This window comes from Pestalotiopsis fici (genome assembly GCF_000516985.1).
Source record: "Pestalotiopsis fici W106-1 unplaced genomic scaffold PFICI_Scf_5, whole genome shotgun sequence".
NCBI classification, from domain to species: domain Eukaryota; kingdom Fungi; phylum Ascomycota; class Sordariomycetes; order Amphisphaeriales; family Sporocadaceae; genus Pestalotiopsis; species Pestalotiopsis fici.
This window is the reverse complement of record NW_006917095.1, coordinates 1,950,039-1,974,652: the sequence shown is the minus strand read 5'-3', so window position 1 is coordinate 1,974,652 and position 24,614 is coordinate 1,950,039. Positions and strand designations below refer to the sequence as shown.

Sequence of the window (24,614 nt, the reverse complement as noted above, 5' to 3'; positions counted from 1 at the left end):
TCAGTGCCTAGGTAGGTAATTATGGTGTAGTCTTAATTAAGATTTTGGTTTGTGCGACTTATTCATAGCTACAGGCTGTGCTGTTTATACTCGATTGTTCCCGTACAGTGTCATGGTTTCACAAGGGCTTGCAAACACTGCGGCAGTGGACCGCCATGTGATTGGGCCGCAAAAGTCTGGAAAGTCGGCTCATTCATTCAGCCTCACAACTCTCGAGGCAGCATCGCCGTAGCGGGGCTATCATATATCTTGGACTCACGCTCTGGATGTGATTCCCTTTAATTTCTGTTTGATTTCATAGGGTGGCCAATAAACGTCACACGGGCTGCCATGAACCGCGGTGGCGATTTTTGGAATTTGCAGCCAAATGCAGGCAGTAAGCGACCGAGTCCCTCCCCAGGCGCCGATGACCGCGAAAACAAAAAACACCGCACCGAGCCTCATCTTGATGCTGCGGAGCGGGTGGCTGTGAACAATGACTGGCCTCAGGAATTTGAAGATACAATTATGCTATCAGAAGATCTTCCCAGCGATGACTGGAATGTTTTCGACTATTTCAACGGTGATCTTCCTAGCGAATCCGACATTCGGCTTGACAATGGTTTTGGTAATCACCTCGATGGCTCGCTCTCCATCGAACCTGCTGATGCGTCATTTCATGGGATGCACGGGGTAGATCATGCGCTAGCGAATGACACTCACAGCTGGACACCACATATCAATCATCAGGAATCTACCCTGAGCCTGCAAATGAGTGAGCAGCTTGACCAATCACCCCAGGAACTGCCCTTGGGACATCATGCGTGGACAAGAAATCTAGCGTATCAAGTGGTCGAAGATCCCCAGTCACTCTCGAACCAGAAAGATACTGGTGAGGACAATGTCAGCGACATGAACCCAGGTGATCAACCGACATTCGAGGCCCCGGAACCCAACCAAATGATAATGGACACCTCACCTCAACAACTATTGATTGAGCCCACGAAACAAATAAGTAATGATTCGAATATTTGTTATGGTGTTGTAAGTCATGTCTACTACCGAAGGCTTGTTCAACGTGCTGATCAGCATCAAGGTCATAGCCACTCCCACATCCTCTATTGAACAGGAGCTCAGACCTTATTCTGTGCCCGTGAATTTGAAATCATTTGGAAGTATCTTCTTACTTCATGATCCAAGCTCTGATCGGAATGCTGGTATTTTGAACAACTCGCACCTGATAAATATACTTCGACAATTTTCCCTTGAACTCGATGCCACGCTCTTGGTCTCGGGGACCAAGGAATCAAAAGCGATGAGCAAGCCCGCAACGAAGAAGAGCGTTTTAGCTCGTCTTATCCCAGAGCACAGCTTACGTATCGCGATTTACGGCCCGCGCGGCGACAAAGACAAAATTGGCGGTCTGCTTTCGGATGCGGGCTTCTTTCTTCAACATCCATTTGCTGACGAAATTAAACCTGGTATCATATATGACAATCCCCACTACCTCTGCCGCCCTGGCGCCGGAATGCCAGAACTCAAGTATCTAAGCCCCGATGACATGGGTGATGATTCTCCCCACAACATGCTAGGCGACGGACTGGGCGAGAGTCGTTGGCTGCGAATGTTCGACAACGCAGCTGCAGACGAAAGTGCAGCAACAGTGGTTCGCGCACACATAAGTCCGCGACTTTGCTCGCCGCTAATGAGGTAAGGTGCCGATTTCACGTCATGTTTATCAATAATTGCTGATTGCAGACAGCCATCAAACCACCGCGCTAACGATGATGCAAGAGAAGGAGCGTGGTTATGTTGAAGAGCCAATATTTTCCCCACTCTGGAAACGTGAACTCAATAGTAAGAGTCAAGTCTTGCAGTAAGTACTCATTCGTTTTATCTTTGCCATATGAGAGATGCTCCAATCCCTAAGCTTGACTATCAGGTATCGTCACACAGTCACAAGATCGTTGGAGAACAGACCCGCGCCACCCATGGGAGGAATCCTTGCCGACGTATGTCACTTTCACACTTGTACTTGGTCGGATACTAACACAAGCTGTAAAGGATATGGGCCTTGGCAAGACGCTTAGCATGCTGGCGCTAATATGCTCATCTTTGGACTATGAGGAAACATTAGTACATGGAAATCAGAATTCAAGATATCAAGGCACGCTCATCGTTGCCCCAATGTCGAGTGAGTTGAACATTGAACATCACGATACAAGGAGTCTGCTTACAAGAACTGAAGCCTTGTACGGCTGGGAGACCCAGATATCAGAGTAAGTTATGTCATGAGTTTCAAGTGATCGAACACGAAGGCCTGACATATATGTCGCACCAGGCACATCCATGAGGGGCAGATGCGAAGAGTCATATACCATGGGCCAGGTAGAGAAAGCCTTGCCAATCGTTTTGAGGACTATGACGTTGTCATCACAACCTATGAGACGCTTCGAGCCGAATGCGGATCGCCGGAAAAGAGCAGTCCTCTGCTATCCTGGAAATGGCTCCGGGTCGTACTAGATGAAGGTGAGAGAAGTGGGATTGGCTAAGAATTTCATGGATGTCACCACTAATCTTGGGCCAGCCCACCACATCCGAAATCGTGCAAAGCAGGCTTTTCGGTCTGTCTGTGCTCTCAATTGTCGATATCGTTGGTGCTTGACCGGAACACCAATCCACAACAGTCTCGATGACTATGGCGCCTTGCTCAGTTTCATACGGGTTTCCCCCTTTGAGCAAAAAGCCAAATTCATGTCCTGGATTGTCAAGCCCTTGGAGACAAATGACGAAATAAGCATTGATCGTTTACAGCGGCTCATTCGAACAACATGTCTGCGGAGAACCAAGCAGAAATGCTTGTCTCATAATGACTTGAGCCTACCTGAGCGCTCAGAAATAGTGCACAAGGTCCGTCTACACGAAGCTGATCAGGCTCTGTACAATGACTTCAAGGAACTCGCCAAAGAGAGGGCCGCTGGTTTGGGTAAGCAGTCGCGAGAAACCACGTCCCGGAAGAACAAGGAAGAGAATATTCTATCTCTTATCAACTGGCTACGACTCATTTGCGATCATGGGGCGCAACTTTTACCTGATGAAGTTGTCAAGATGAAATCCAAAAACTCTGCGTCCTCCTTCTCCATACTGGAGGCACATCGATTTCATGGCGGAAAATGTTCCAGCTGTGAGGGTGAACTTGATATCATCTCAGGCTCGGATTCGGATGGACTAGATTCTCTATGCAGCAATTGTCTAAACTCGGAAGGGTCAAATGGATACGATACCTTTTCTAACACAGCAGACAAGGACGGAAGCTCTAGTCCGTCCAAAGCTCGATATCAGCCATCCGCCAAGGTTGTAGCATTGTTGGAAACCCTCAAGCAGCAGACAGTAACAGGAACGAACGGCAAACCACAAAAAAGGTGTGTACATTCTTCATCCAGGTCTCAGAAAGTCACAACTCATAATATGGTAGCGTAGTATTCAGTTACTGGACCAAGATGCTGGACCTCGTAGGGTTGGCACTCGAGAAGGAGCAGCTCGCATTCCAGCGCATCGACGGTAAAACCAGTCTCCGAGGACGGCAAAATGCCATGCAAGAATTCAAGGACAATCCGAATTGCAGAGTAATGCTAGCCAGTCTAGGAAGTGCTGCCGAAGGGTATGTGATTTCTTCATATTATTTTTCTTTTGTCCTTCCTCGCATCCCAATTGTTCTGTCAACTAACAATAAGCTATCACTGTTTAGAGTCAATTTTACAGCCGCCAGTATGGTGCACTTGCTCGAGCCGCATTGGAATCCGACGGTAGAAGCGCAAGCCGTCGACCGAGTGTATCGCATCGGGCAGACGCAGAAAGTCACAGTCATTCGATACATCGTTCCGAATTCCGTAGAGACTGTGAGTGAGCATTATTCCATTAACTAACCCCATCACTGGTTAATCAGGTACTAACTCGTCTGCTTAAAATAAAAAGTATGTCCAGAGCGTGCAGCAGCAAAAGTTGAGAATCATCGATAAATCTATCAACATGGACGACGCAACAGAGGCTCGTGAAGTAGAGAAAAGGTGGGAGGTAGGGCATTGATCACCCTCTAAATCTGAAAAAGACATCCTACTGACCAGCTCAAAGAGCATGAGACAGATGTTAGAATGAATTCAGCCATGGATATATTCCTTTATATCACGGTCCACCCGTCGTCAGGCCTTGTCCCATAACCACGGGCCTGCCCCAGGTTGCTGGATACAAATGTTGCGAATGTGGAGAAAAAGAAAAAAAAAAGAATAAGAAGAAAGAGCGGGGAAAACGAATAAACAAAGATGAATCAAGGGCCAACAAATCCGAGTAAAACAAGGCTTGTCCCAGCACCAACAAACATCTCCGACAATACAACGTCAACAAAGGGAGCCCGGGAAAATCACAAGGTGATGTCAGTTGTGGCTTCAAACCCGTGAACTTTCGATTCAAGCATCATTTCATAAAAATACGGAGACGTCTAGTATGATGGATTTCTAGTTAAACTAAGCTAATGAGTAACAAATTGCAATAGCTTGCATTCTAGTCGCCAAAAAGTGCCATGGCGTCTCTTCTCGGGTATTGATTGTACGGTCAGGACCAGAAGATCCAAAATGGCCATGATTGGGTAAAGGGCCTTAACGTTGAACACACATCCTTTTCACAAGATGACCAACCGGTGGGCTCTCGTGACTTTGCGGCACCCGCAGGTAGCAGTGAGGATATTAGTGCTTAGCACGGTCAACGACGTGATCCTTATTTCAATCACGGTCGCACTTACTGGGATGGTAGAACTCTGGGTTGACATGAGATCCTTCTTGATGTCGTTATGGTTGTTACCGTGGTATGACGAGGTGATGTATCGTATGATGACCGTCATCAGAGATGGCCTCGGAAGACTGGTGCTTGGGCTTTGGTGGACTGAGGAGTTTTTCAATATCTTTCACATCTGTGCGACTCGTGATTGTGGTAGAAAAAGAGAGAAATTTGAAATGGTTGTGCATGATAGGATTTCTTCAATGGTAGCCTTGTGTTGGTTTCCCTCGCCAGAGTTGTTCGAGAAGAAGCATTGGGAAAGGGAAGAAATCCGTGAGCCTTGGGGTTTTTATAAGCGACCTAGGACCAGCCCGAAGATAAATAAACAAACCCCAAATGTAGTGTAGAAAGCACAATCTGCCATTCATTCTTTCCAAGATATCCAAGTATGAACCAAAGGGCTCTTCCAGACACAGAAACCAAGAGTGCTTTCCCGAGAAATGAGACCCCTTTCGAGAAAGTGGCATCTGATTGCCCTCAATCCTCGGCAGCCCCCAGGCAAATCACAAACATGACTGCCGCCGTTCACAGAACATCAAGCACTCACTGCTGCCTTAGCAAGTAGGAAAAGTCCCGGTACTTGTTGCGAGCTGAGCATCGGGTCTTCTCCATATTCGTGCACCCGGTCCACGTGTCAACTACTGCCGCGAGGTTGAAAGGACTCAAACAAAGCTCCTGCATTTACACCTACCAGCCCTTCCATTACCTCAAATGCCTGTTGCCAGGGAGCTGGTACTTTTACAACACTCCTCCTCTCGCGACCTCGAGGCGTTCATATTCACCTGTGCTTGAACGATAACCACAGGTAGGCGTATCAAACTGACGTTCTGTGGCAATCTTGGATACATTCTCGTTTCACCAATGTCTTCATTTCAGCATGTAAATAGGAATTGGAAAGTGTACTATAAGTGGTATAGAACCGTCTCTTCGTGAAAACCGTCTTCGTGAAGCGTACAGTCTTTTACATACAAAAGGAAAGAGAAATACATATATTATATGCACTTCTCAGCCATCCAACGCCTCCATATATGAGCTCACGAGCCAGATGGACTGGATTACTGCTCAATTAGAATGCAATACAAACGAGCCGACCTTGCCCCCACCCAACGCTTTTGATACCTCTGCTCCCGTCGGTACGCCAGAAGCGATAAAACCCATTCAAAAGATGCACAGCTAGTCCTCCATGGGCTTATCGACAAGGGTTACGGAGTGAACAGCCGACGGAGAATCTGGTGCTGCAGCACTTTCAGGCGCCGCGTTTTCCTCCTCGCCAATCGCTGCCGGTGGAGCCGAGTCCCTCGAAACAGTAACACGTCTTCCACGTTCGAATCTAGCGCTACTGCGGCCCAGACTATTCCTCTTTTCAATGACAGAGCCCTCGTCGGTCGCAGCCTCGCCATTGGCACCGTTGATCTCGCTAGCGGGCGCTGGTGCGGTTCCGGTGTTGTCGGGCACCTCAAGACTAGACCGCTTCACAATACCACCGGGAAAGCTGGCCATGCTCGCGCGGTGACGGTCAGTGGTAGATGTCGGCGAGGTCTGGATGGGGAATCGAGTTTCGGGACCTCCTACACTGCGATCACGGCGGTGGCGTGGACTCGGTGCGGGACTAGTAGCACGACTCCTGCCACCAGCCTTCTCGAGAAGAGCTCGCTGGCGCTCCTCCATATGGGCGCGCCTGTTACTCTCGTCGGTGCTAATCGCCCGCGGCCTAGGTGCCGAAACGGAGCTGGAGTGGTTCAGCGTGGACATGCGCTTCAGTTCAGAAAAGATGGCGTCCTTGTGCTGGAACAGATCGCGAATCAATCGGTAGGCATGCTTCTCCTCCATTGTCAAGGAAGTCTCGGTGCGGGGCCGCAGAATGCAGGGAGCCAAAGATGTAGCAAGAGCAGCAACGTACTGCTCGTCCGCAGAAGTAAGATCAATCAGGCGGGTAAAATGATTCATGCAGGCATCGAGGGTGGCAATGTTGGTAAGGCGGAGCTGTGAGAGGGTCTGCTGAAGAACACCGATCCGCGCATCTTCAGAGCCATCAGTTGCTGGTGTGTTGTAGATTGTGCGGATGATTTCATAGACATGGGAAGAAACAAGGGAATCTAGAACGACATTAGTTCTCCGCATCATCCATGGTTTTCAGGTTGGTGACTTACCAGGAAGCTCGAGCAGGTAAAGCTTTAGAAGACTGGCGACTGTGGGAACCTCGGCATCCGTCAAAGTCTCAGCTGTGAAAGCTTTACCGTTGTTGATCTTGGCCCGCAGCTTGTGGACTTGTGCCAAAGGCACCTCCACAAGCCATACGTCGCGTCTGGCTGCATCACCCTCGAGATCGGGATAGTGGCTGTCCAGATATGTGAGCAGAGTTGTGATAATGATGGGTACACGCTTCCTGTCGGCTCTAGCACGGGCCTCGAGATCCACGCCAAACGTCTGCTCATCGACCTTGTTGTAATAGTTCTCATATGTTACAACTTTTGGTGCAAAACTGCCGGTCCGGTAGTTTTCCAATAGATAACGGAGGTCGCCCATTGGCTGAACCGTTTCTTGATACAGGACCATCCGGTCGACGGTTGCCTGCAGACTGGGGATGACATTGCCAATGGTTCCCGAAAAGTCGAGGACCACAGTCTTGACTGCCTTCAATCTGTCCAGCTCGCAGCGCTCCAGGAACTTGAGGTGGAGAAGAATGGCCTCCTCCAGCTCACAGCGCATCTCGTCCAGCTTTTGAACACCAGCCTTGTACTTCTCGTCCGATTCTCTGGCTTCGCGGCGAAGACGATCCGGCGGGGTCTCGTTCGGGTATTGGTTGTTGAGGCCCCAGCCTTGAAGATATTCACTGACGGTGCCGATCACGGGAGAGTCGGTGCTACCTTCAGAAGTAGGCATGGAGAAAGTTCTGGAAATGGGTGCCGCCTTCTTTTCCGGGACTCCGGCCAATTTGAAAGCACTGGGCTTCCATTGGTAGAAGAGCTTGGAGCTGTTGGCAAAAGTGTTGCCAACGTTTCCAACCAGGCGCAGAAAGCCGTTGGTGATAAGATCTTGTCCAATCCTCTCGGCATAGCTCATGCTTGTAGTGTTCATGTATCTCTGCAGGTATTCGACAATGTCCGATCCGCTGGATGTGTTAAGATAGGTTCCAAGAATAGGAACCTTTGTCTCGCCCATCTTAATGGTGTTGATCATATGTTCGAGAATCTTCTTGACCTGCTCGGTCTGGTATGTTTCGTCTCCGATCTCGTAAATTTCGTCATCTTCCTCTTCCTTGTTTTCTGAAATCTTAATCTCAGGCACATTGCTTGGCTGTTTTGGGCTCGTTTCGGCGGTTTGGAAGGCCATCTTGTTCTCTTCCTCGAGATCCTCGACGAGACGACACTTGTTGAAGTAGTTGCTGCGCAGCTTCTTGACCAGCTCGGCCTGGCGATCATGGGCTTTGATGCGGACTTGAAGTTCGTCTTGCGACTCCTGGAGGCGCGACTCATGCGCATCACACCACCTGGAGAAAGGGTTCACCACCAAATCCCGGATACTCTGGGCGATCTTCAGGTGGTTCTTTGCGGCGTCCTCCATCTCACCTCGTACGCCATCGTAGGCCTTTCTGGTGCTGGCGCCATCGTCGCGAGAGAAGCCACCGGCGATCTTGTCGGCAGCAGGTGCAATGTCGCTTAGCTTTTGGCCATAAACCTCCTCTGCCTCGGCGCGCAAGCGGGCAATGGTCAGGACCTGTCGGTTCTCTTGTACTCCTTGTTGAAGCTTTCCAAACAGAACACCGAGCCCTGCGAAACATGGTCAGTATGGCAGAAGGATGGTGTAGTCGATTTTGGGTCATCATGTTTACCTGCCGCATAGTCGGCCGACCAGAACGAGTCGGCGAAACCAGGCATAATGGCTGAATCAAAAAAAGAACTGCTTTGGGGGGATTTTGAAAACGACAATGACAGGGCTAAAGGCAAGGAAATAGATAATCAATGGAGTAGTAAATTGCTACGGGTCGTGATTCATCACCAGTCGTGGTCATGTAGGAGAGAATGCCGTATGTGATGCACACAAAGAAAGCCGAATCGATAAACAAGCGCCGGGTGGCTTAGAGGGCTGAATCCCCAGGCTTGTTTTTGGGTCGATCGGGGTTGGGTCGGCAAACTGGGTTCTGGTAGCTTGATGCCAACAGACGATGACAGTACAAGCGGTTGGTTGGGTAGACAGGCCGTGCTGGCAAAGAGGGACTTGAGAAGTCGAGTAGGTAAATCTGCGTTTCGTCGTAAGTGACACAATGGTCTTGGTAAAGTAACACAAAGACGGCCTTGTGGCTCGCTCTCCCAAAAAAAAAAAGTGCTGCTGTTTGAAGAAGTGAATACGAAGAGAAAGTGATGGGGTCGATGTTTATTTTTTTCGAGTCGCCCATCAGCGAAATCGCATTTTGCCCATTACAGTTACCTGCCACCTCTTGCAGCTGAGCGGCCAGAGAAAGCTGTCAGCCAGGAGCTGCCGTCATTGGTCGACGGGCGGGAATGACGAGCCTGTCGTAGGTACCTATCCTTGCTGAAATGGACGGACATGTACCGCCAGCCAAAGAACTGACCGTCTATTCTACCCTGGAGGCAAGCTACTACCTAGGGAGGAGAAAGCTGTGCAAAGCCACTGAGGAAGCCCAAGATGTGCGGCCGTGCCCCCTACCTTAGCTCAAACATCGCCTCAAAGCCCGCCCGCTGACAGACCCGCTACCGGTGCCGCAAGATGCCTAATCGATGCAGGGGACGTTCACGGTTCGATTTCATTGCACGAATGCCAGGAAATTAGAACACGTCGGGACACATATACGAGCAAACCGTTTAGTCCGATGGACCCCATCAACGCCCTTATTACCCCGGAAAAGTCCTGGTTCATCTCATGTCTGAGTTTTTTCTTTGGAATCTCGCGAGTACCGGCCAACGAATTTATGCTGAATACTAGATTACCTTGTTTTTGTGTTGCATCAACTTTACCATATGGACGTAAACTATGTTTCGGCGCAGAGAAATACCCTCAACATGTCTCCTTTTGTCACTTGTTTGCTTCTTTTGGGAATTCCCGTGCTCGGGCGAATGTTTTCTTCGTTTCAACACCAGTCTTGTACAGTAATCGGTAGGTATGTGGTCCCTCCGTACTAACGGTGACATGTGTCGGTACCTAGCAAGCCTAGCCAACTGAGCCTCAAAATGAAATGAGCTGACAGGGTGCCGCCTGGTGCAGCTTTCAGGGGTTATTTCTCAAGTGCCATTTGCTGCGATCCACCCAACGCTCAGATAGAGAGAACGGGTAAAAGGCACGCGCGCAACACACGTCTGAATATACCCCATAACCAGACATGTCATGTGCAAGCCTTGCTTTTGTATTTACCAGGTGGAATGCCCTTTTCTTTGTTTATTTCCGCCGATGCCGAGCTTTCATATCAGATCTCTCCTTTATGAGATGTCACAGATGCTCAGAAGGTTGTGCTACAATTGTAACAGACAGCATAGTGGTATACTAGGTAAGCCAAGTTGTCGGGAACTAACTCAAAAGTTAGTGCAATCGCCCCGTGCCGCATGAATTCTGCCCAAATAAACGATTCTTGCAGGTGTATATAAGACAATCTCCAAAAAGAAATAATTGCGGGCATTTGCAAGTTGTCTGCCAGAGAGACACAAGGTTTGAGCATGGTTACACCAGTATAGACAGACAGTACACAGTATAGCATACTCGAGGTCCCGAGCTTTGAACTTTATATAGTCATTTTCGGCTGTTTGCCGATCGACTTTAATCGTGCTTGCTCACCATAGCGGCCGGGATGACGAGATCGCCGCCCTGGCGGGGGCCTCCGAATGAGGCAGTTACGGTCCAGCGACTCTCGCCTCTCACCTTACAGCGGCCAACAACTAACGATCGCGAACAAGGCTCCTTGATTGCTTCCAACACCTTGGTTGAATTTGAGATTGGCAATTGAGTCAATATTCTTCGAGGGCCGACGACTCTCAAAACTTTTTTTTTCCTCTCTGAAGAGAATTGCTGCTGTGGAGCGTAGAGTGTTCAGAACTCAGGTCCTCTGTGTCAACCTGCTTACATATCAACTGCTGGACGATATCTACGCAAAATGTCTGAGAAAGAACTCCCTCTCGAGGAGGGCTATCCTCAACAAGTAGAGAAGCGAGCTCCTTCTCGCAACCGGGGTGTCCTCGCTGCTATCATCATTAACTTTCTACTCCTCGGAACGCTGGTCCATCCTACCACCAGGTCTTATCACCCAGCTTGCCACGCCTACTCACGCTTGCGTCCGCAGACGGTAGAAAACCGAGTTCATAACATCCTATCTACAACGCCGCTTATAGGTCAGCTACGTGTATTTGAAAACACTCTTTCGCACCTCTGACAGTAGTCTCTTAGATGGACATGATGATTTTCCACTGCTCGTCCGCGCCTTGTATCACAACAAGATCTATGGCAACTTCTCCGAGGCATTTAGCGAGACAGGATTACCAATGCAAGTTGACCTACCACGATTGAGGGCTGGGCAGAATGGAGGTGCCTTTTGGAGTGTTTTCGCTCCTTGTCCAGCAAATGGGTCGGACTGGTCGGACGAGAACTACAGAAGCAGTAGGTTTTTTGACACAATCGCATCCATTCATACCTTTAACTCTATTTGGATCTAACAAATGACAGGCGTTCAGTTCACGCTTGAGCAGATTGATCTCGTAAACCGCCTCAGTGCCGCCTTTTCCAAGGACTTCTCCAATGTGATTGGCATCACCGCCGACTCTGCCTTGGCATCGTTCAAGGAGGGTAAACTCATTTCACCCTTGGGCGTCGAGGGTCTCCACCAAATTGGTAATTCCGTTGCCAATTTGCGCCTCTTTCACAGTTTAGGTGCTCGATATGTCACGCTGACCCATAACTGTGGCAATATCTTTGCGGACTCTGCACTCGTTGAGCATCCTTTCCGCAAGGCTGAGCCATATTGGGGAGGTCTCTCTCCCAAGGGCAAGAAGCTTGTTCACGAGATGAACCGCATTGGCATGATCGTGGATCTGGCTCATGTCAGTGCGGACACCATGCGCGACGTTCTTGGCGGAAGTGACTGGGAGGGAAGCAAGGCACCCGTCATGTATAGCCACTCTTCTGCGTTCTCTATTTGCCCGCACCCAAGAAATGTGCCCGATGATATCCTTCAGCTGGTCAAGAAAACAAACTCTATCGTCATGGGTAAGTCGATTTTAGAAGGATATTCCGCCGAATTTGTCTGCTGATGGTTTTACAGTCAATTTTGCTCCCGACTTCATCTCCTGTGAAGACGTCGGCAATGACAATGGCGTTCCTGCGCCCGTGCCAGAGAATGCTACACTTGACAAGGTCGCAGATCACATCACCTACATCGGTGATCTCATCGGTTATGATCATGTAGGTGTCGGCAGCGATTTTGATGGTATTCCATCCGTGCCGAAAGGACTGGAAGATGTTTCCAAGTACCCTGAGCTTTTTGCCGAGTTGTTGAGACGCGGTGTTTCCGATGTCGACGCCGCGAAGGTTGCTGGAGGGAACATCCTCCGTGTCTGGAAAGATGTCGAAATCACCGCAGCTAAGCTACAGGAGGAAGACTTTCCAGTCTACGAGGACGAGATTCCAAAGGGGTCGATTGGTCAATCATTGAACCAGATTGGCCTGTACTGATGCCCATGTTTAGAAGACCATAGTAAAGAAACATTATTTTGAGGAGGGGTAGAACTCAGACTGAATTTGAGCATATTCGATGAGCAGTGTTGGTACCACGGTGAAGATAGTTTATGTACTCTAAGCAATAAAATACGACGCAACAAAAGGCTCCTCGTTTAAGAGAATCTCGGGCCATTGTCTCGTGCTGTAATCAATAGCTCATTTCAGCACGATGAACAGCAGTAGGGATATGGTCATTCGCAACCCGCCCGACTCGTGTAAAATGGTAGAATTACTGGCCATCAACGAGGTACTCCTGCCAGAATACACAATCCTTTCATGCAAAAATGGTAGAGATATGTTGACCAAGCTGGCCACATCTAGCACAATGCCCCTTTTCTTGGCCACACAAAAACCCATCAAATGATTTTTTACCATAAGTGATTGCCATTTTATCTCGGAAATTGCATCGTCAAGTTCATGATTTCTTCTTTGTTTGTTTGTACAATGGCTGGACGCCGCAGATCTTATTGTACACACAGCGTTGCTGCTCTGGGACAACCAGAACAAGTCCTGCTGATCAGATCCGTGCAGAATCCGGACCTTTTCTATAACGCCATTCCCAATGATACGATATTGCATCGACATGCGACCTTTGTCTGCAGCATTGACATACAGTCTTTCCACAGCCCGTGACTTTCCTCTACCCTTATGAGCCCATTGGTCGGTCGCCTCCACCTCTCTCCAGCACATTGAGTTTTCTTGCTGTTGCGATCTGGTTCCTGGTCTGCTGGCCGCGCACGGGCAGACCCATGGCGTGTCTTCTTCCTCTGTATGTGCCCATGTCTCGCAACCTCCTGATGTTGTCCTGTACTAATCTCTTGGCGTCATTGTCGATGGTCATTGTGGATAATTCCGCCGTGAGCGACGTCTGCACCTTTGCCGGTAGTGTCTCGAGTCGGGCCAGCGGGTGAATGCAGTACTTGGCCATGATGCGCGCCGAGGTTTGCGGACCCAGGCCGTAGAAGGATTCGAGGGTCTTCTTCACCAGCTTCCGCGGATGGAAGCTTACGCCCATAATGAAAACCTGGTTGCCATTTTAGCTGACTATGTTGGAGCTCTAGGTGGACGCGAGACTTACCATCTTGATAAAATCGGTACGCCGATACCAGAAGTGTCGCAATCACCGTTTGTTCTGAGAATGCCCTGGACAATGACTTCAGGCTCTCTCTAGAAAGTTGAATTTCCAAGTCGCGAGATGCACGGGCCATTCCGCACCTGCTTGAGCGCTAATGCCTTTGCAGCACCAATGGGGAGCGGATTCACCCCGTCCGTTCTTATCGAGCACGCGATAAGACCCCTCCGCATATGGACTACATTATGTATGTCCTGGGGGTTGCTCCAGGGACCTGCTTCAACCAGCTCCGAGGTGAAACGTAGCTTCAACGAGGACCATTCAGAGGACTTGCATCTACAATTCCTCTTTTCCTCTTTCTTCCATATTTTCTTTTTCTTCGTCGATTCCATCTCGACGATTTCATCACATCTCAATTGACTATATCATTGAGTCAGTCTTGATAACATTATTGTCACAATGTTGTCGCTGCGCCGCCTGTTTGCTGGCGCCGTGTTGCTCCTTGGAGTAAGCATGGTGTTCTTCGCTTCGACCGCCGAAGCTGCCAAGGGCCCCAAGATCACCCACAAGGTCTACTTCGACATCACCCAGGGCGATGAGCCCATTGGCCGTATCGTCATGGGTCTTTACGGCAAGACTGTTCCCGAGACCGCTGAGAACTTCCGTGCTCTTGCTACTGGCGAGAAGGGCTTCGGTTACGAGGGATCTTCTTTCCACAGAGTCATCAAGCAGTTCATGATCCAGGGCGGTGACTTCACTAAGGGTGATGGTACCGGTGGAAAGTCCAGTAAGTTCCCAACACTCCTACCACAAAACGTGCGTTGTACTTGGCTAATCGCTTCAAACTCTCCAGTCTACGGTGACCGCTTCCCCGACGAGAACTTCAAGCTCAAGCACACCAAGAAGGGTCTCCTGTCCATGGCCAACGCTGGAAAGGACACCAACGGCTCCCAGTTCTTCATCACCACCGTCGTCACCTCGTAAGTACTACCAGCCGGTTGCAGATACAAGCCGCTCAGATGCTAATAATAAAAATCAAAGGTGGCTTGATGGCCGTCACGTCGTCTTTGGCGAGGTCCTCGAGGGCTACGACGTCGTTGAGAAGATCGAGCAGGGCCCCACCAAGCCCGGCGACAAGCCCGTCAAGGAAGTCAAGATCGCCAAGAGCGGAGAGCTGGAGGTTCCTCCCGAAGGTATTCATGTGGAGCTCTAAACACACCACAACCACCCTGCTTCGTTCGCCTTGGAGGGAGACATGAAAAAGAGATGATGATGATGATGATGATTTTCATGTCTCCTGCTTGTTTCTTCCCGTATATGACGCCCGCTGTGTTGTCTGCATAGCTGATTCGACTTTTGTGTTCCCCAGATGCTACATACGGCAGTGCCGGATGGGCTGCGGGATTCTCCAGCGAGGAGGCTGCCAACCCATTCTCGGAGACTGAAGTCGCTGCCGCTGCCGCAGGCTACACTGTCTTCCAGAAGGCTGCCTTCTTTGCGGTGATCATCGCTGCCATTGCCATTTACCTGCGCATGAGCCGATCCAAGACCGAGAAGACCGACGTAGGATACGAGAAGACAATGGCGTAATTGCGGATGCAAAAATATGAAAAGTTATAAACCTAGATTGTTGTTGTGCTACTTGCAAGTGACACTTTTCAGTTCTACAGAGTCAATATGGCTGTGAATGCAGTGACGGCTCCTGTCGTGACCATGTATGATTGGTGAGAGTTTTAGTATAGCTCACCCATGAACTTGGGTGCACCATGAAAACGGACCCATAAAAATTTCCAACAGACGGGTGCGTCGAAAACTCAACAGTCAAGCACACCAAACACCCTCACAAACTGTCTTATATACCGTATTTTTGTTTTTCTTGATAGGGGAGAAACGCAGCAATAAGGCCAACAAGAGCAAAAATGAAGGTCCTGAGTCTAAACTTTTTGACCTGCGCCGTCAAGGCTTGCAAATCCTCGTCCGACTCGTACCCTCTGCACCCCAAGGACGCCGAGCTGGTGCAGGACGACATTGAGGTCAACCCGGAGCTGCTCATCAACATTCTGCCCCGCATCGATTGGAAGGCGCTCACCACTACTGCTACTGAGGTGAGTTATCGAGGGGATGAACAATATTTTTCTTTTCAACGGTTGCTTGCGCACGGTGGGCAGAGCGAAGAAATTTGCCGTCGCCTGTTAGGCGTGGGGTAAAAAATATTTCCACATGGCTCTCAGTTGCAAAGGCTCGAACCACTTGCAAAGTACTGGGGACATGATTTGCAATACTTTATATGATACATCATATCAGATTCATACAACAAAATGAAGTACTAACTATGTTTTGCAGCTCGGCTTCCCAGCCCTGCCAGAGCAGGCCCCGACGGCAGAGGAACTGCAGGCCGACGAGCAAAAGCTCAAGGACCTGCACAACCTGCTCATGGAGACGCAAATCATGGAGGGCAAACTCGTCTGTGGCCACTGTGGTCACGAGTACGCTGTCCGTGAAGGTATTGCCAACTTTTTGCTGCCGAGCCATTTGGTCTGAGAGAGAGCGCCCTGATGATTCAACGACATTGGAGGAGCGACGGTGGATTTGCGCGTGTTTTCCTCCTGGAGCCGGATTCTATTCAAAGCGACGAAAAGAAAGAGGGCCGTGATACCCTTTCGCTCCAGGGCGATATTTCTCTCGGACCGGAGGAGGGAGGGAGGGAGGTGGACTGGAGGCGCCACCTTTGGGCGGATTTTATGCTATATCCTCGTGAGGAGAAATGAAGCAAAGCCGAATCTGAGTGATTTTTCAGGCGTTCCCGGCGTTCTCTACATAGACCAGGTCTGCCATGGTTGGAAGCAATGCATCATTCAGGCTATTCATCGGGTCCTTTGCATATCAAGTTCAAAAAAAAAAAAAAAGTCTTCTTAAACAGTAATATGTATTGAAACGCCAGTCATCAAAGCAATATGTTTGTGCAGTCCGTCTACTCCCCAGAGCAAGCCGCACAATAAGCTCTATCCTTCTTGGTTGCCACAGTTCCAGGGTAAATTCATACACTCTTAGTATCAACAGACCAAGGATATCGTGCTCCTTGACTTTGATACAGAGTTTGATGGTACACGGAATAAAATAAGTATCACAGGTGCCAGTAGTCTTGAAATGGTTCCCCATTTCGGTCTCTTATTGTTGCTTCTTCTGAGCAGCAGGGCCCATCTCCTTGTCAAAAGCACCGTATGGAACCTGCAGGCTGCCAAGAGCGTTGATGCCGACTCCCAACATGGAAAACAGAATTAGGAGGACAACCAGAGTCATAAAGATGCCTGCCTCAAGTTAGCATATACTCAACAATGAAAGACCCCCCTTTCCCCCCTCGAGAAGCGTATGTAAACCTACCAGGTGTGAAAAATTGGTACTTCTCAAACAGTGGCCTGGTATCCCTCTCCTCCTTTTCCCGCTTGACCGAGCCAACCTGTCTCTTCAGCTCCTGGTGTGTGGTGTCTTTGAATTCGGCCTCGTAGTGCTTATCCTCGGCTCTGTCCGTGCGAGCACCCGCGGTGTAGATAACGGTAAAGTCGCCAGCGGCATCATATTGCTGTAGAACCACGCCCACATCATTGTCACTGTCAATGAGGTTCTCCACGACATCCTGGTAACGGCCAGCGGTAGGAACGGCGTCCAAGACCATCGAATCAATAGATGGCGTCTTGCCGGCTGCCTGACAGTTCTCTCTGATGCTGGAGGCAACTTGTTGCAGATCAACGACACCGCTCATTTCCGAAACCATCATCCGGCCCTGGACCTGTGTAGATGATAGGGCAGCCTGCAGCTTGGGGGCAGCGGCCTTCGAGTTTAGATGCTCAATGTTGAGGTTCGGTTGCGATACTAGCAGATAGTGCTTCGTCGGGCAGCTGGATAGGAAGTCGCCAGTGGCCTTCAAGACCGACTGGTTGGCTTGGAGCTCATCCGAAACTGTGTTCTCGATTCTGCAATCTCAGGTCAGTATTAGAAAAACATAGTCAAGCGATGATGGCAAGGGCCAGTTGCAGCATGCTTTGCTCCAGGTGACGTACTTCTCGGTCGAGAACAAAACAAAGGGCGACGTGTTCGCGAAGGCATGGGCCGTGGCGCAGCCAGCAGCCAGAGCTGCTATTGAGAGACGCATCTTGGTAGAGTCAATGTTGTTGCGCCTGGACTTTGTGGTCGATGATGGAAATGGCCTTTCTCTGGGATGAAGCGAGAGCTTGACGACATCCAGATTGAGCTCATTGGAGCTGCACGCGGCCGCCCCAGAGAGACGTAGCCTGGCAACTGTGCATGGGCAGTCAACTGGCCCCGGCAAGTTCCGTCGAGGCTGTCTGTTTCACCCCCAGTTCCTCAGCGCTGCAGGTCTGGCAGGGTCCCCGTCGGATTTTAGTGGCCATTTTCAGCGGATGCTACCTCTGGAAAGTTTAGAGGGGCAGGGACTACAGCAACACCAAAATTTCCAGTGCAAGGCGCATCATCCACCCTAGCTGGGAAAAAAGAAAATTTCATGTACAAACTTGACCTGACACCAACCTCTTATTCTGAACAGCAAGCAGAATTGCAGTAACATTACCACACACAAAGTTATTCTCTGTATTCAGGCGCCATGTTCATCACACATCCCAGACCGAAAAAGTCAATCTTGCCCACGCTGCCCAAGAAGCGAAAGATTGCCCACGCGGTCGAAGAAGTCAACTTTGATACCGATGCGCGGCAGGAGTATCTCACCGGATTTCACAAGCGCAAGTTGCAACGCATCAAGAGGGCACAAGAAGAGTCTGCAAAGCGGGAGAAGGAAGAAAAGCTAGCGACTAGGAAACAGGTATGTCGCATTACTTTGACAGCCTTGCGCTGCCTGCGCGCAAGTAGCCATTTATTAACGAATGAACGTCACAGATTCGCGAGGAAAGGAAACGAGAGGTAGAGGAGCATGTCGACCACGTAAACAAACTACTCAGAGAAGCGGCGCGGGCTGGAAATGTGAGCGACCAGGACGGTTCCGACGAGGAGAATCAAGAATGGCAAGGATTGCCAGATGGCCCAACAGACGAGCCATTAGACCACGAAGAGGAATACATTGACGAGGACAAGTATACATCAGTAACTGTGGAATCTGTCAGTGTGTCGCGGGACGGTCTACACAAGCCTGAAGAGGAACCCGATACGGAAGACGAAGCAGAAAAGGAGCGAAGGGAAGCCTTGGCCAAAGCCGCCAACGAGAAGGAAAAGGCTCGTCCCAAAAAGACGAAGAAGCAGAAATTCCGATACGAGTCAAAGTTTGATCGGTCGATTGCGAACAAAAAGCAGAAGATTAAAAAGCTGAAAGCGAGGTCATAGTTGCGGGTCCGGGAAATAAAATGATTAATGAAATAGGGGGGATTGCCAATAGCTCCCCCTACTTGGTTGCAACCAGATGATCTACCTTATTCTAGGAAAATGTGACATTTTGCAATCCCCTGAGGAAAAGGAACAGTGCCAGATGGTTGATGGTTGGCCAAAATTATGCTTATTGGCCTCTGCAAAGCAAGCCTCCTATCATCCCCTAACTGTATACATCCTTGCCTGACAGAAGAACCACATGCATGCTATGATCCCAGTTCGCTGAACAAGTTGACCATATGCGTTCCAACACGGCAAATAACCGTACCATCTTAAAATCCGTTGATCTCGTTTTGCAGCTCATCCAACTCCTTCTGCAATGCGGCGTACTTCTGGGACATCTCCTCGTACTTGCCCTCCCACTGGTCTCGCTCCTGCTCGAGAGCCTGCACCTTGCGTTCAAAGTGACCGGCTTTTACGTCAGTCTGGCGGAGCCTGTTTTCACGCTCCGATTAGTATGTGACCAAGAACAAAGAATAGTCCCGAAAGGGGGCTTTGAGGGTTGCACCTACTTCTCATTGGCCTCACGAAGAGTCTTATCGGCTTCCTCGGCCTCTTCCTCGAGGAGCTGCAGTCTTCGTTGGAGGGTCTCATTCTGCGTACCATGTTGCTGGCCCTCATCGTTGGACTTCTTCAGATCCTTGACGGAGGTGTCGAGCTTGTCAACCTCGGCCTCGAGGAGACCGTTCTTGTGCGAGAGGGATGTGATTTCCTGCTCCTTAGCCAGGTTCTCCTGCTCAAGAGCCTTGAGCTTCTGCTGGAGCTCCTCGACCTTGGCGGCGTTCTCGTCGGCCTCCAGGCGGAGGGAGTTCATTTTCTACATGTGCATGCAATGTCAGCTTTGCCGCCTATAATGATGATCATTTTCTCGGCTAAAGATTCCATCTAACACGACTCCTAGCCTTTCGGGAAAAAGAAATGCTGCCATGGCTGCTGGTGAGGAGTGCTGCTGCTGCTGCTGCTCGCGCGCCCGGCTTCGTGGTGGGGTAAGATTGGGGGGAAACCTCCTATCTTGGGTTACTGACCTCCTTAATGCGATCCATGGTTGCGGTTGGGGTTGTGGTGTTGTAGTTTCAAGAGATTGTAGTGGAAAAGGTGAAAGAAGAGCAGGTGAAAGAAGTGAGGGAGAGTATTGAAGTCTTGTAGTTTGTAGTTGAGAATGTGAAAGGTTATGCAAAGGGTGACCGAATGAAAGAGACGGTCTGATGAATGGATCGGCTGTGTGGAATTTGGCTGTCCAGGCCGCAATCAATGGAAGCCCAGAAGAATGAATGCCCCTCGTTCTGTGGTGCTTGGGTCCGTCGATACCCCTAGAAACCCGCTGGAATAGGACAGGGGCTGGCGCGTGAGTGTGTTAAGCACCACAGCCTAAATGACAGCGAGTCATTAACAGTTTGATCACCGCCCACTGCCGCGAGCTTTGAGTGCTGTTCAGTGGGGCAGCCGCTACCAGAGGATAAGGTACGTACCGAGAGCTTTGACCCCACTCTCGTTGCTCGGTCGCAGCTAATTGGAGCGGCGTTGCTCCGTCAACCTCTCCACGGAAGTAAACCATGTTCATTAGAAGACGCCACCACTGGAACCAGTGAACTAATACCCGGACTTCTGATTTGATTGCCAAACGACACACCCTGAACATTGCACACTGTAACTACACACTGCACATGCGATCGACCCCTTCTTCATCACATTACATACCTCCACTGAACATCACGTCACTCGTGCGCATCAATACCTGAGCATCAAAGCGGCATTGTCCCAAAGCCGGAAATTCTTTGTTGACACTCACCCGCCAGCACGATTGTGCTGTTCAACAAGCACTCTGAACAAGCCGCCATCATGTTTGTGGCTCGCGACCAAGAAAATCTCGTAGCCCGCCATCAGACTGGGGCTGCTCTGAAGCAGCAACAGAATAATCAAGTCGGCGCTCGATACCCAAAGACACCCATCAAGATTCCACTCAATGATGAGAATGGCGGTCACTTGAAGGGTGCTAAGAGCATCCTTGGCAACCGCACCAAAGGCAACGAGAATGCAGCAAGCTCCAAGGGCTTGAAAGGCCTCGACAAGTCGAATTTTGTCACTCCTATGCGTATGTCTCCAAGCGATTCTAAAGTGAATGTAAACGCTGACGCTGTCACAGAACCACGAAACCGAGCAGTCCTGGGAGACAAGACAACGAACGCCAAGTCCAGAGGACCTCAGACTGTTAATGCCAAGAGCGCAATCAAAGATATTGGCGGCACAAAGAACCAAGCGCCTACTACTATCAAGCCAAAGCAGAAACAGCCGCAAGCCGAGACCCAGAAACTACAGGTCCATGCAGAGGAGGATTCTCCCTGGTGGGAGGGCTTGGAACCGGAATACTGCCCGCCTCCAGCAGTACCACTTTCTGACGACGATGACCTCTTATCGGAGATCCTCTCTTCCAAACCCTTGTCACAGCAGTCAGAAGGAGCCTGGGGTTTCTCCGACGATTATAGTCTTCGCCCTTACGAAGCACTAGAGATGCCAGGGAAGCGGCTCGACGCTCAATTAGAGGAACTCGATAGAGGGCACCAAGAGCTTAGCGATAGCTTATTGTTCCCTGCCATTCAGCATGAGCTCGAAAATGCCACGAGCAAGAAGCCAAAAGCAACCTCAGCTGCTCCTCTCAAGGCCAAGAGTACACAAATCAAGCCTGCCCCGCGCAAGCCTATGTCAACAGTAACTTCAAAGAACGCCGCTAAGGCTCTTTCCATGGATGATACGACAAAATCCATGCAGCGCAGAATGGTCAAGCCAGCAGCCGTTCCTTCTGCAAGAAAAAAGAGACCCTCCTTTGCCATTCCCCGATTTGCGGCACCAAGGCCCGCTGTGCCTCAGCCGCCCGCCACAAGGCGAACACCAATGGCGAATGTCGAGGCCAACTCCAGGACAACGCTGGGATACAACAAGGGCCGTGCTGCCGCATCAGCACTGGCTCCAGCTACGGCCAAGCCTGCAGTCAAACGAGCACAGGGCTTGTCTCAACCAAAGACTGCTGGCCTTCGCCGCCCAGCAGCCACCGTATCCAACGACCCGGACAGGACGATCACCCCAGCACGGTTTGCAAGCAAGCAAACATCCACTGCTGACGAAGATCAACTATGGAAAGAGCGTGTTCCATTCCTGTCAATCTTCCATCCAGAAGATGAGAGTGATTGTGATTTGGCCGGCAGCCCCCCACCCGAGCTGGACGACGACGAGTTCGAGATGGGGTTTCCGGAGTAATTTAGTTTTCGCACTGCGGTTGCGATTTTACGATTTATGGTTAGGCGTCTGGGGAAATGTATGATTTGGCGTTCAAGGAAGCATAAGGTATGCTAAGAAATTTGATGTTTTCTGTTTTTACATGGAGGCATATCATGTACACAAACATGAGCCTCGGTCCGGACTCTGGCTAAACTGAGCCAAAAACAAAATATGCAATACGATGGAGGAAGAGATGGACAAAAGAGATGAGGTTTTACTCCCTGGGGGAAGGATATTCTGGCTACTCATAAGTATCAACGCGACTTTCAAGTCCTGGGAAGAGTTGGCCAAAAACCCTACGGCGAGGATTGCTACCTCATCGCCATCTGACAAGAAAGAGAGGAAGGCTGCCGACTGTGGCGCGCTTCCACGTGCGAACGCGATATCGACAATTGAATGGCCACACGCAGACACTCGATACTTGATGAATTGGTTGGAGAGGCAGGCATTGTACACAAACACACAAATATGAGATTATGGTTTTGTTCAGTCTTGTTCACAAAATTACAGCGTTACTGGAGCCATTTCGGTAATCAACTTCTATATTGATTAAAACTGAACAAATCTGGAGGTGTAATAACATCCTACGCGAATAACTTGGTCTAAAAGATTGCTTAATGCCCCCCCCTCCTACGAGATTGTCCTACAATTTGTTGCTCGAAGGACGATGAGTAGTAGAGACGGGAATTGGTAATATTTTCGACCGGTGGCGCTTTGGACTGTTGACCATTGGTCGAAGCTCAGTGCCATATGATATGTCTATAAAGTTGATCACCACGGGCAGGCTTGGCAGCTGTCATCATGATGCCGAAAGGAAAGCCTTGTTCTCCTGATTGATGGATCACCACGGGCTGATTGAAGCATGCCGTTCGGAATAGAGAAAAAGAAAACGTGAACATCAGCCACGCCATGATACAGCCAGCAGATGGTATAAATTCCCCGCTGGTAGCCACTATACCATCCTTGAGTCATCCAATCCTTTGTTCTTTTCACAAAATTGTTACCGCAAGACAAAATCCCGGAATGTACAAGACTCTTTCTCCAATCTTGGCCATTGTGGCTTGCGCCGCCAGTCTTGCGACTGGTCAAGAGAGCCACCTTACCTGTCCTTTGGAAACGGGCATGTATAGTTACTGCGCTACATGGTATTCTTACTATAGCTGCGAAGGACGCATCATCCGAGCGGTTCATCCGTGCGAGGAGGCAACTTGTTGCATTCCGGGGGACATCTGGCCATAGAATACTCGTGTGTATTTGTGGAAGTGAGTCCCATCGCAATCTACCTAGGTCAACATTTTAGAACATACATCATCATCATTGTCAAGGACTAAAGATAGCTAACCCAATCATCCAGTAATCAATTGATCAACAATATGGACAAACTATTGAGGCATCATGTGCCAGCACTACAGGTCATATAGGAGCTGTTCTAGATGAGCGTACAATTTTTCGGAATCAATACTTTAGCCACGTCACAAGTAAGAACGACCTCAGGTCTGATTTGTGTCGTAAAGCATGTCATGGATGAACAGAATACGTGTTGGTATTAATCGATGTACTACTATCCTTTTTAAGGCCTGTGGTCGTGGTTAATAGAGAAACCGAGTCCATGTCTTGCAGCTCTAGAGCCATTCCTGTAATGAATTCCACCAACTACGTCACGAAGCAAGACCGAAAACGTCCTCTACAACAGCAGCAGACAAGCCGTGTTGGTTGTCCTCGGAAAACGACAGGGGGTGCTTGAAGCAGTTTCTCGTCTTTGACACACGTGTAAAAAAAAAAAAAAAAAAAAGAAAGAAAAAAGGAAAACCTGCATCCGGCAACCAGCATTAGGTAATCGACTTATGGCTACGATCATATTCTCATCGTATTGACCCCCGAATCAAAAGATATGTCGTTGTCAAAAATCCGGCATCTTTCTTTTCAGGCACTGAGTCCAGTCGCATGCAGTTGAGAGATTGATTATCTGTATGAGAAAAAAAGTCTGCAACTTGTGTTCGTGTTTGAGCTGCATGCCTCCTGTCAGATAATTAGCGGTTGTGCAGATTGAAGGCCCTCCCCAGGACCTCCCAAGACCCCCCAGCAGAGCGCTGAGTTCGCGCCAGAAACAGACAGGGGCTGGTCCAAGCGCGGGCTGTCTGGGTACCTCTGCAAGCATATTTTGCAGCTGCGGTACATTTTCACCTGCCTCAGCTGCGGCGTCGTTCAAGAAAATTAGTGGCTCCGAATTATCCCAGGTCCCATTCGCCTATCCCTTTTGGCTCTTCGATCACCACGTCGGTCGGATTCTTCCAGTCGTTAAACCTTCGCGACTCAAACTGCTCAACGTTCCTCCACGTCCGGTCTCACG

The 24,614-nt window shown here is 49.7% G+C and overlaps 10 protein-coding genes across 10 annotated transcripts; 6 read left to right on the top strand and 4 right to left on the bottom strand.

Annotated features, from left to right (window-relative positions):
* Nucleotides 1–330: 330 nt before the first annotated feature.
* Nucleotides 331–4,134, top strand: PFICI_07919 (uncharacterized protein; the record flags this gene model as incomplete). Its single annotated transcript, XM_007836500.1, has 12 exons — nucleotides 331–1,023; nucleotides 1,076–1,689; nucleotides 1,742–1,824; nucleotides 1,891–1,991; nucleotides 2,044–2,173; nucleotides 2,228–2,258; nucleotides 2,321–2,508; nucleotides 2,567–3,401; nucleotides 3,455–3,640; nucleotides 3,728–3,878; nucleotides 3,955–4,053; nucleotides 4,111–4,134. 12 exons carry the CDS (start codon nucleotides 331–333, stop codon nucleotides 4,132–4,134), a joined length of 3,135 nt encoding a protein of 1,044 aa, XP_007834691.1.
* A 1,848-nt stretch (nucleotides 4,135–5,982) lies between these two features.
* Nucleotides 5,983–8,687, bottom strand: PFICI_07918 (uncharacterized protein; the record flags this gene model as incomplete). The annotated part of the gene is made up of 3 exons (XM_007836499.1): nucleotides 5,983–6,905; nucleotides 6,960–8,579; nucleotides 8,642–8,687. 3 exons carry the CDS (start codon nucleotides 8,685–8,687, stop codon nucleotides 5,983–5,985), a joined length of 2,589 nt encoding a protein of 862 aa, XP_007834690.1.
* Nucleotides 8,688–10,912: 2,225 nt separating this feature from the next.
* Nucleotides 10,913–12,483, top strand: PFICI_07917 (uncharacterized protein; the record flags this gene model as incomplete). Its single annotated transcript, XM_007836498.1, has 4 exons — nucleotides 10,913–11,147; nucleotides 11,203–11,412; nucleotides 11,479–12,018; nucleotides 12,074–12,483. The coding sequence occupies 4 exons, from the start codon at nucleotides 10,913–10,915 to the stop codon at nucleotides 12,481–12,483; spliced, it is 1,395 nt and encodes a 464-aa protein (XP_007834689.1).
* A 691-nt stretch (nucleotides 12,484–13,174) lies between these two features.
* PFICI_07916 (uncharacterized protein) lies at nucleotides 13,175–13,543 on the bottom strand (the record flags this gene model as incomplete). Its single annotated transcript, XM_007836497.1, has 1 exon — nucleotides 13,175–13,543. The coding sequence occupies one exon, from the start codon at nucleotides 13,541–13,543 to the stop codon at nucleotides 13,175–13,177; it is 369 nt and encodes a 122-aa protein (XP_007834688.1).
* Nucleotides 13,544–14,059: 516 nt separating this feature from the next.
* Nucleotides 14,060–15,190, top strand: PFICI_07915 (Peptidyl-prolyl cis-trans isomerase B; the record flags this gene model as incomplete). Its single annotated transcript, XM_007836496.1, has 4 exons — nucleotides 14,060–14,387; nucleotides 14,454–14,580; nucleotides 14,642–14,793; nucleotides 14,970–15,190. The coding sequence occupies 4 exons, from the start codon at nucleotides 14,060–14,062 to the stop codon at nucleotides 15,188–15,190; spliced, it is 828 nt and encodes a 275-aa protein (XP_007834687.1).
* A 329-nt stretch (nucleotides 15,191–15,519) lies between these two features.
* On the top strand, nucleotides 15,520–16,141 carry PFICI_07914 (uncharacterized protein; the record flags this gene model as incomplete). The annotated part of the gene is made up of 2 exons (XM_007836495.1): nucleotides 15,520–15,705; nucleotides 15,944–16,141. 2 exons carry the CDS (start codon nucleotides 15,520–15,522, stop codon nucleotides 16,139–16,141), a joined length of 384 nt encoding a protein of 127 aa, XP_007834686.1.
* Nucleotides 16,142–16,768: 627 nt separating this feature from the next.
* On the bottom strand, nucleotides 16,769–17,750 carry PFICI_07913 (uncharacterized protein; the record flags this gene model as incomplete). Its single annotated transcript, XM_007836494.1, has 3 exons — nucleotides 16,769–16,908; nucleotides 16,982–17,571; nucleotides 17,659–17,750. 3 exons carry the CDS (start codon nucleotides 17,748–17,750, stop codon nucleotides 16,769–16,771), a joined length of 822 nt encoding a protein of 273 aa, XP_007834685.1.
* Nucleotides 17,751–18,218: 468 nt separating this feature from the next.
* Nucleotides 18,219–18,949, top strand: PFICI_07912 (uncharacterized protein; the record flags this gene model as incomplete). The annotated part of the gene is made up of 2 exons (XM_007836493.1): nucleotides 18,219–18,434; nucleotides 18,509–18,949. The coding sequence occupies 2 exons, from the start codon at nucleotides 18,219–18,221 to the stop codon at nucleotides 18,947–18,949; spliced, it is 657 nt and encodes a 218-aa protein (XP_007834684.1).
* Nucleotides 18,950–19,263: 314 nt separating this feature from the next.
* On the bottom strand, nucleotides 19,264–19,805 carry PFICI_07911 (uncharacterized protein; the record flags this gene model as incomplete). The annotated part of the gene is made up of 2 exons (XM_007836492.1): nucleotides 19,264–19,426; nucleotides 19,504–19,805. 2 exons carry the CDS (start codon nucleotides 19,803–19,805, stop codon nucleotides 19,264–19,266), a joined length of 465 nt encoding a protein of 154 aa, XP_007834683.1.
* A 1,025-nt stretch (nucleotides 19,806–20,830) lies between these two features.
* On the top strand, nucleotides 20,831–22,243 carry PFICI_07910 (uncharacterized protein; the record flags this gene model as incomplete). The annotated part of the gene is made up of 2 exons (XM_007836491.1): nucleotides 20,831–21,083; nucleotides 21,135–22,243. 2 exons carry the CDS (start codon nucleotides 20,831–20,833, stop codon nucleotides 22,241–22,243), a joined length of 1,362 nt encoding a protein of 453 aa, XP_007834682.1.
* Between the last annotated feature and the right edge of the window lie 2,371 nt (nucleotides 22,244–24,614).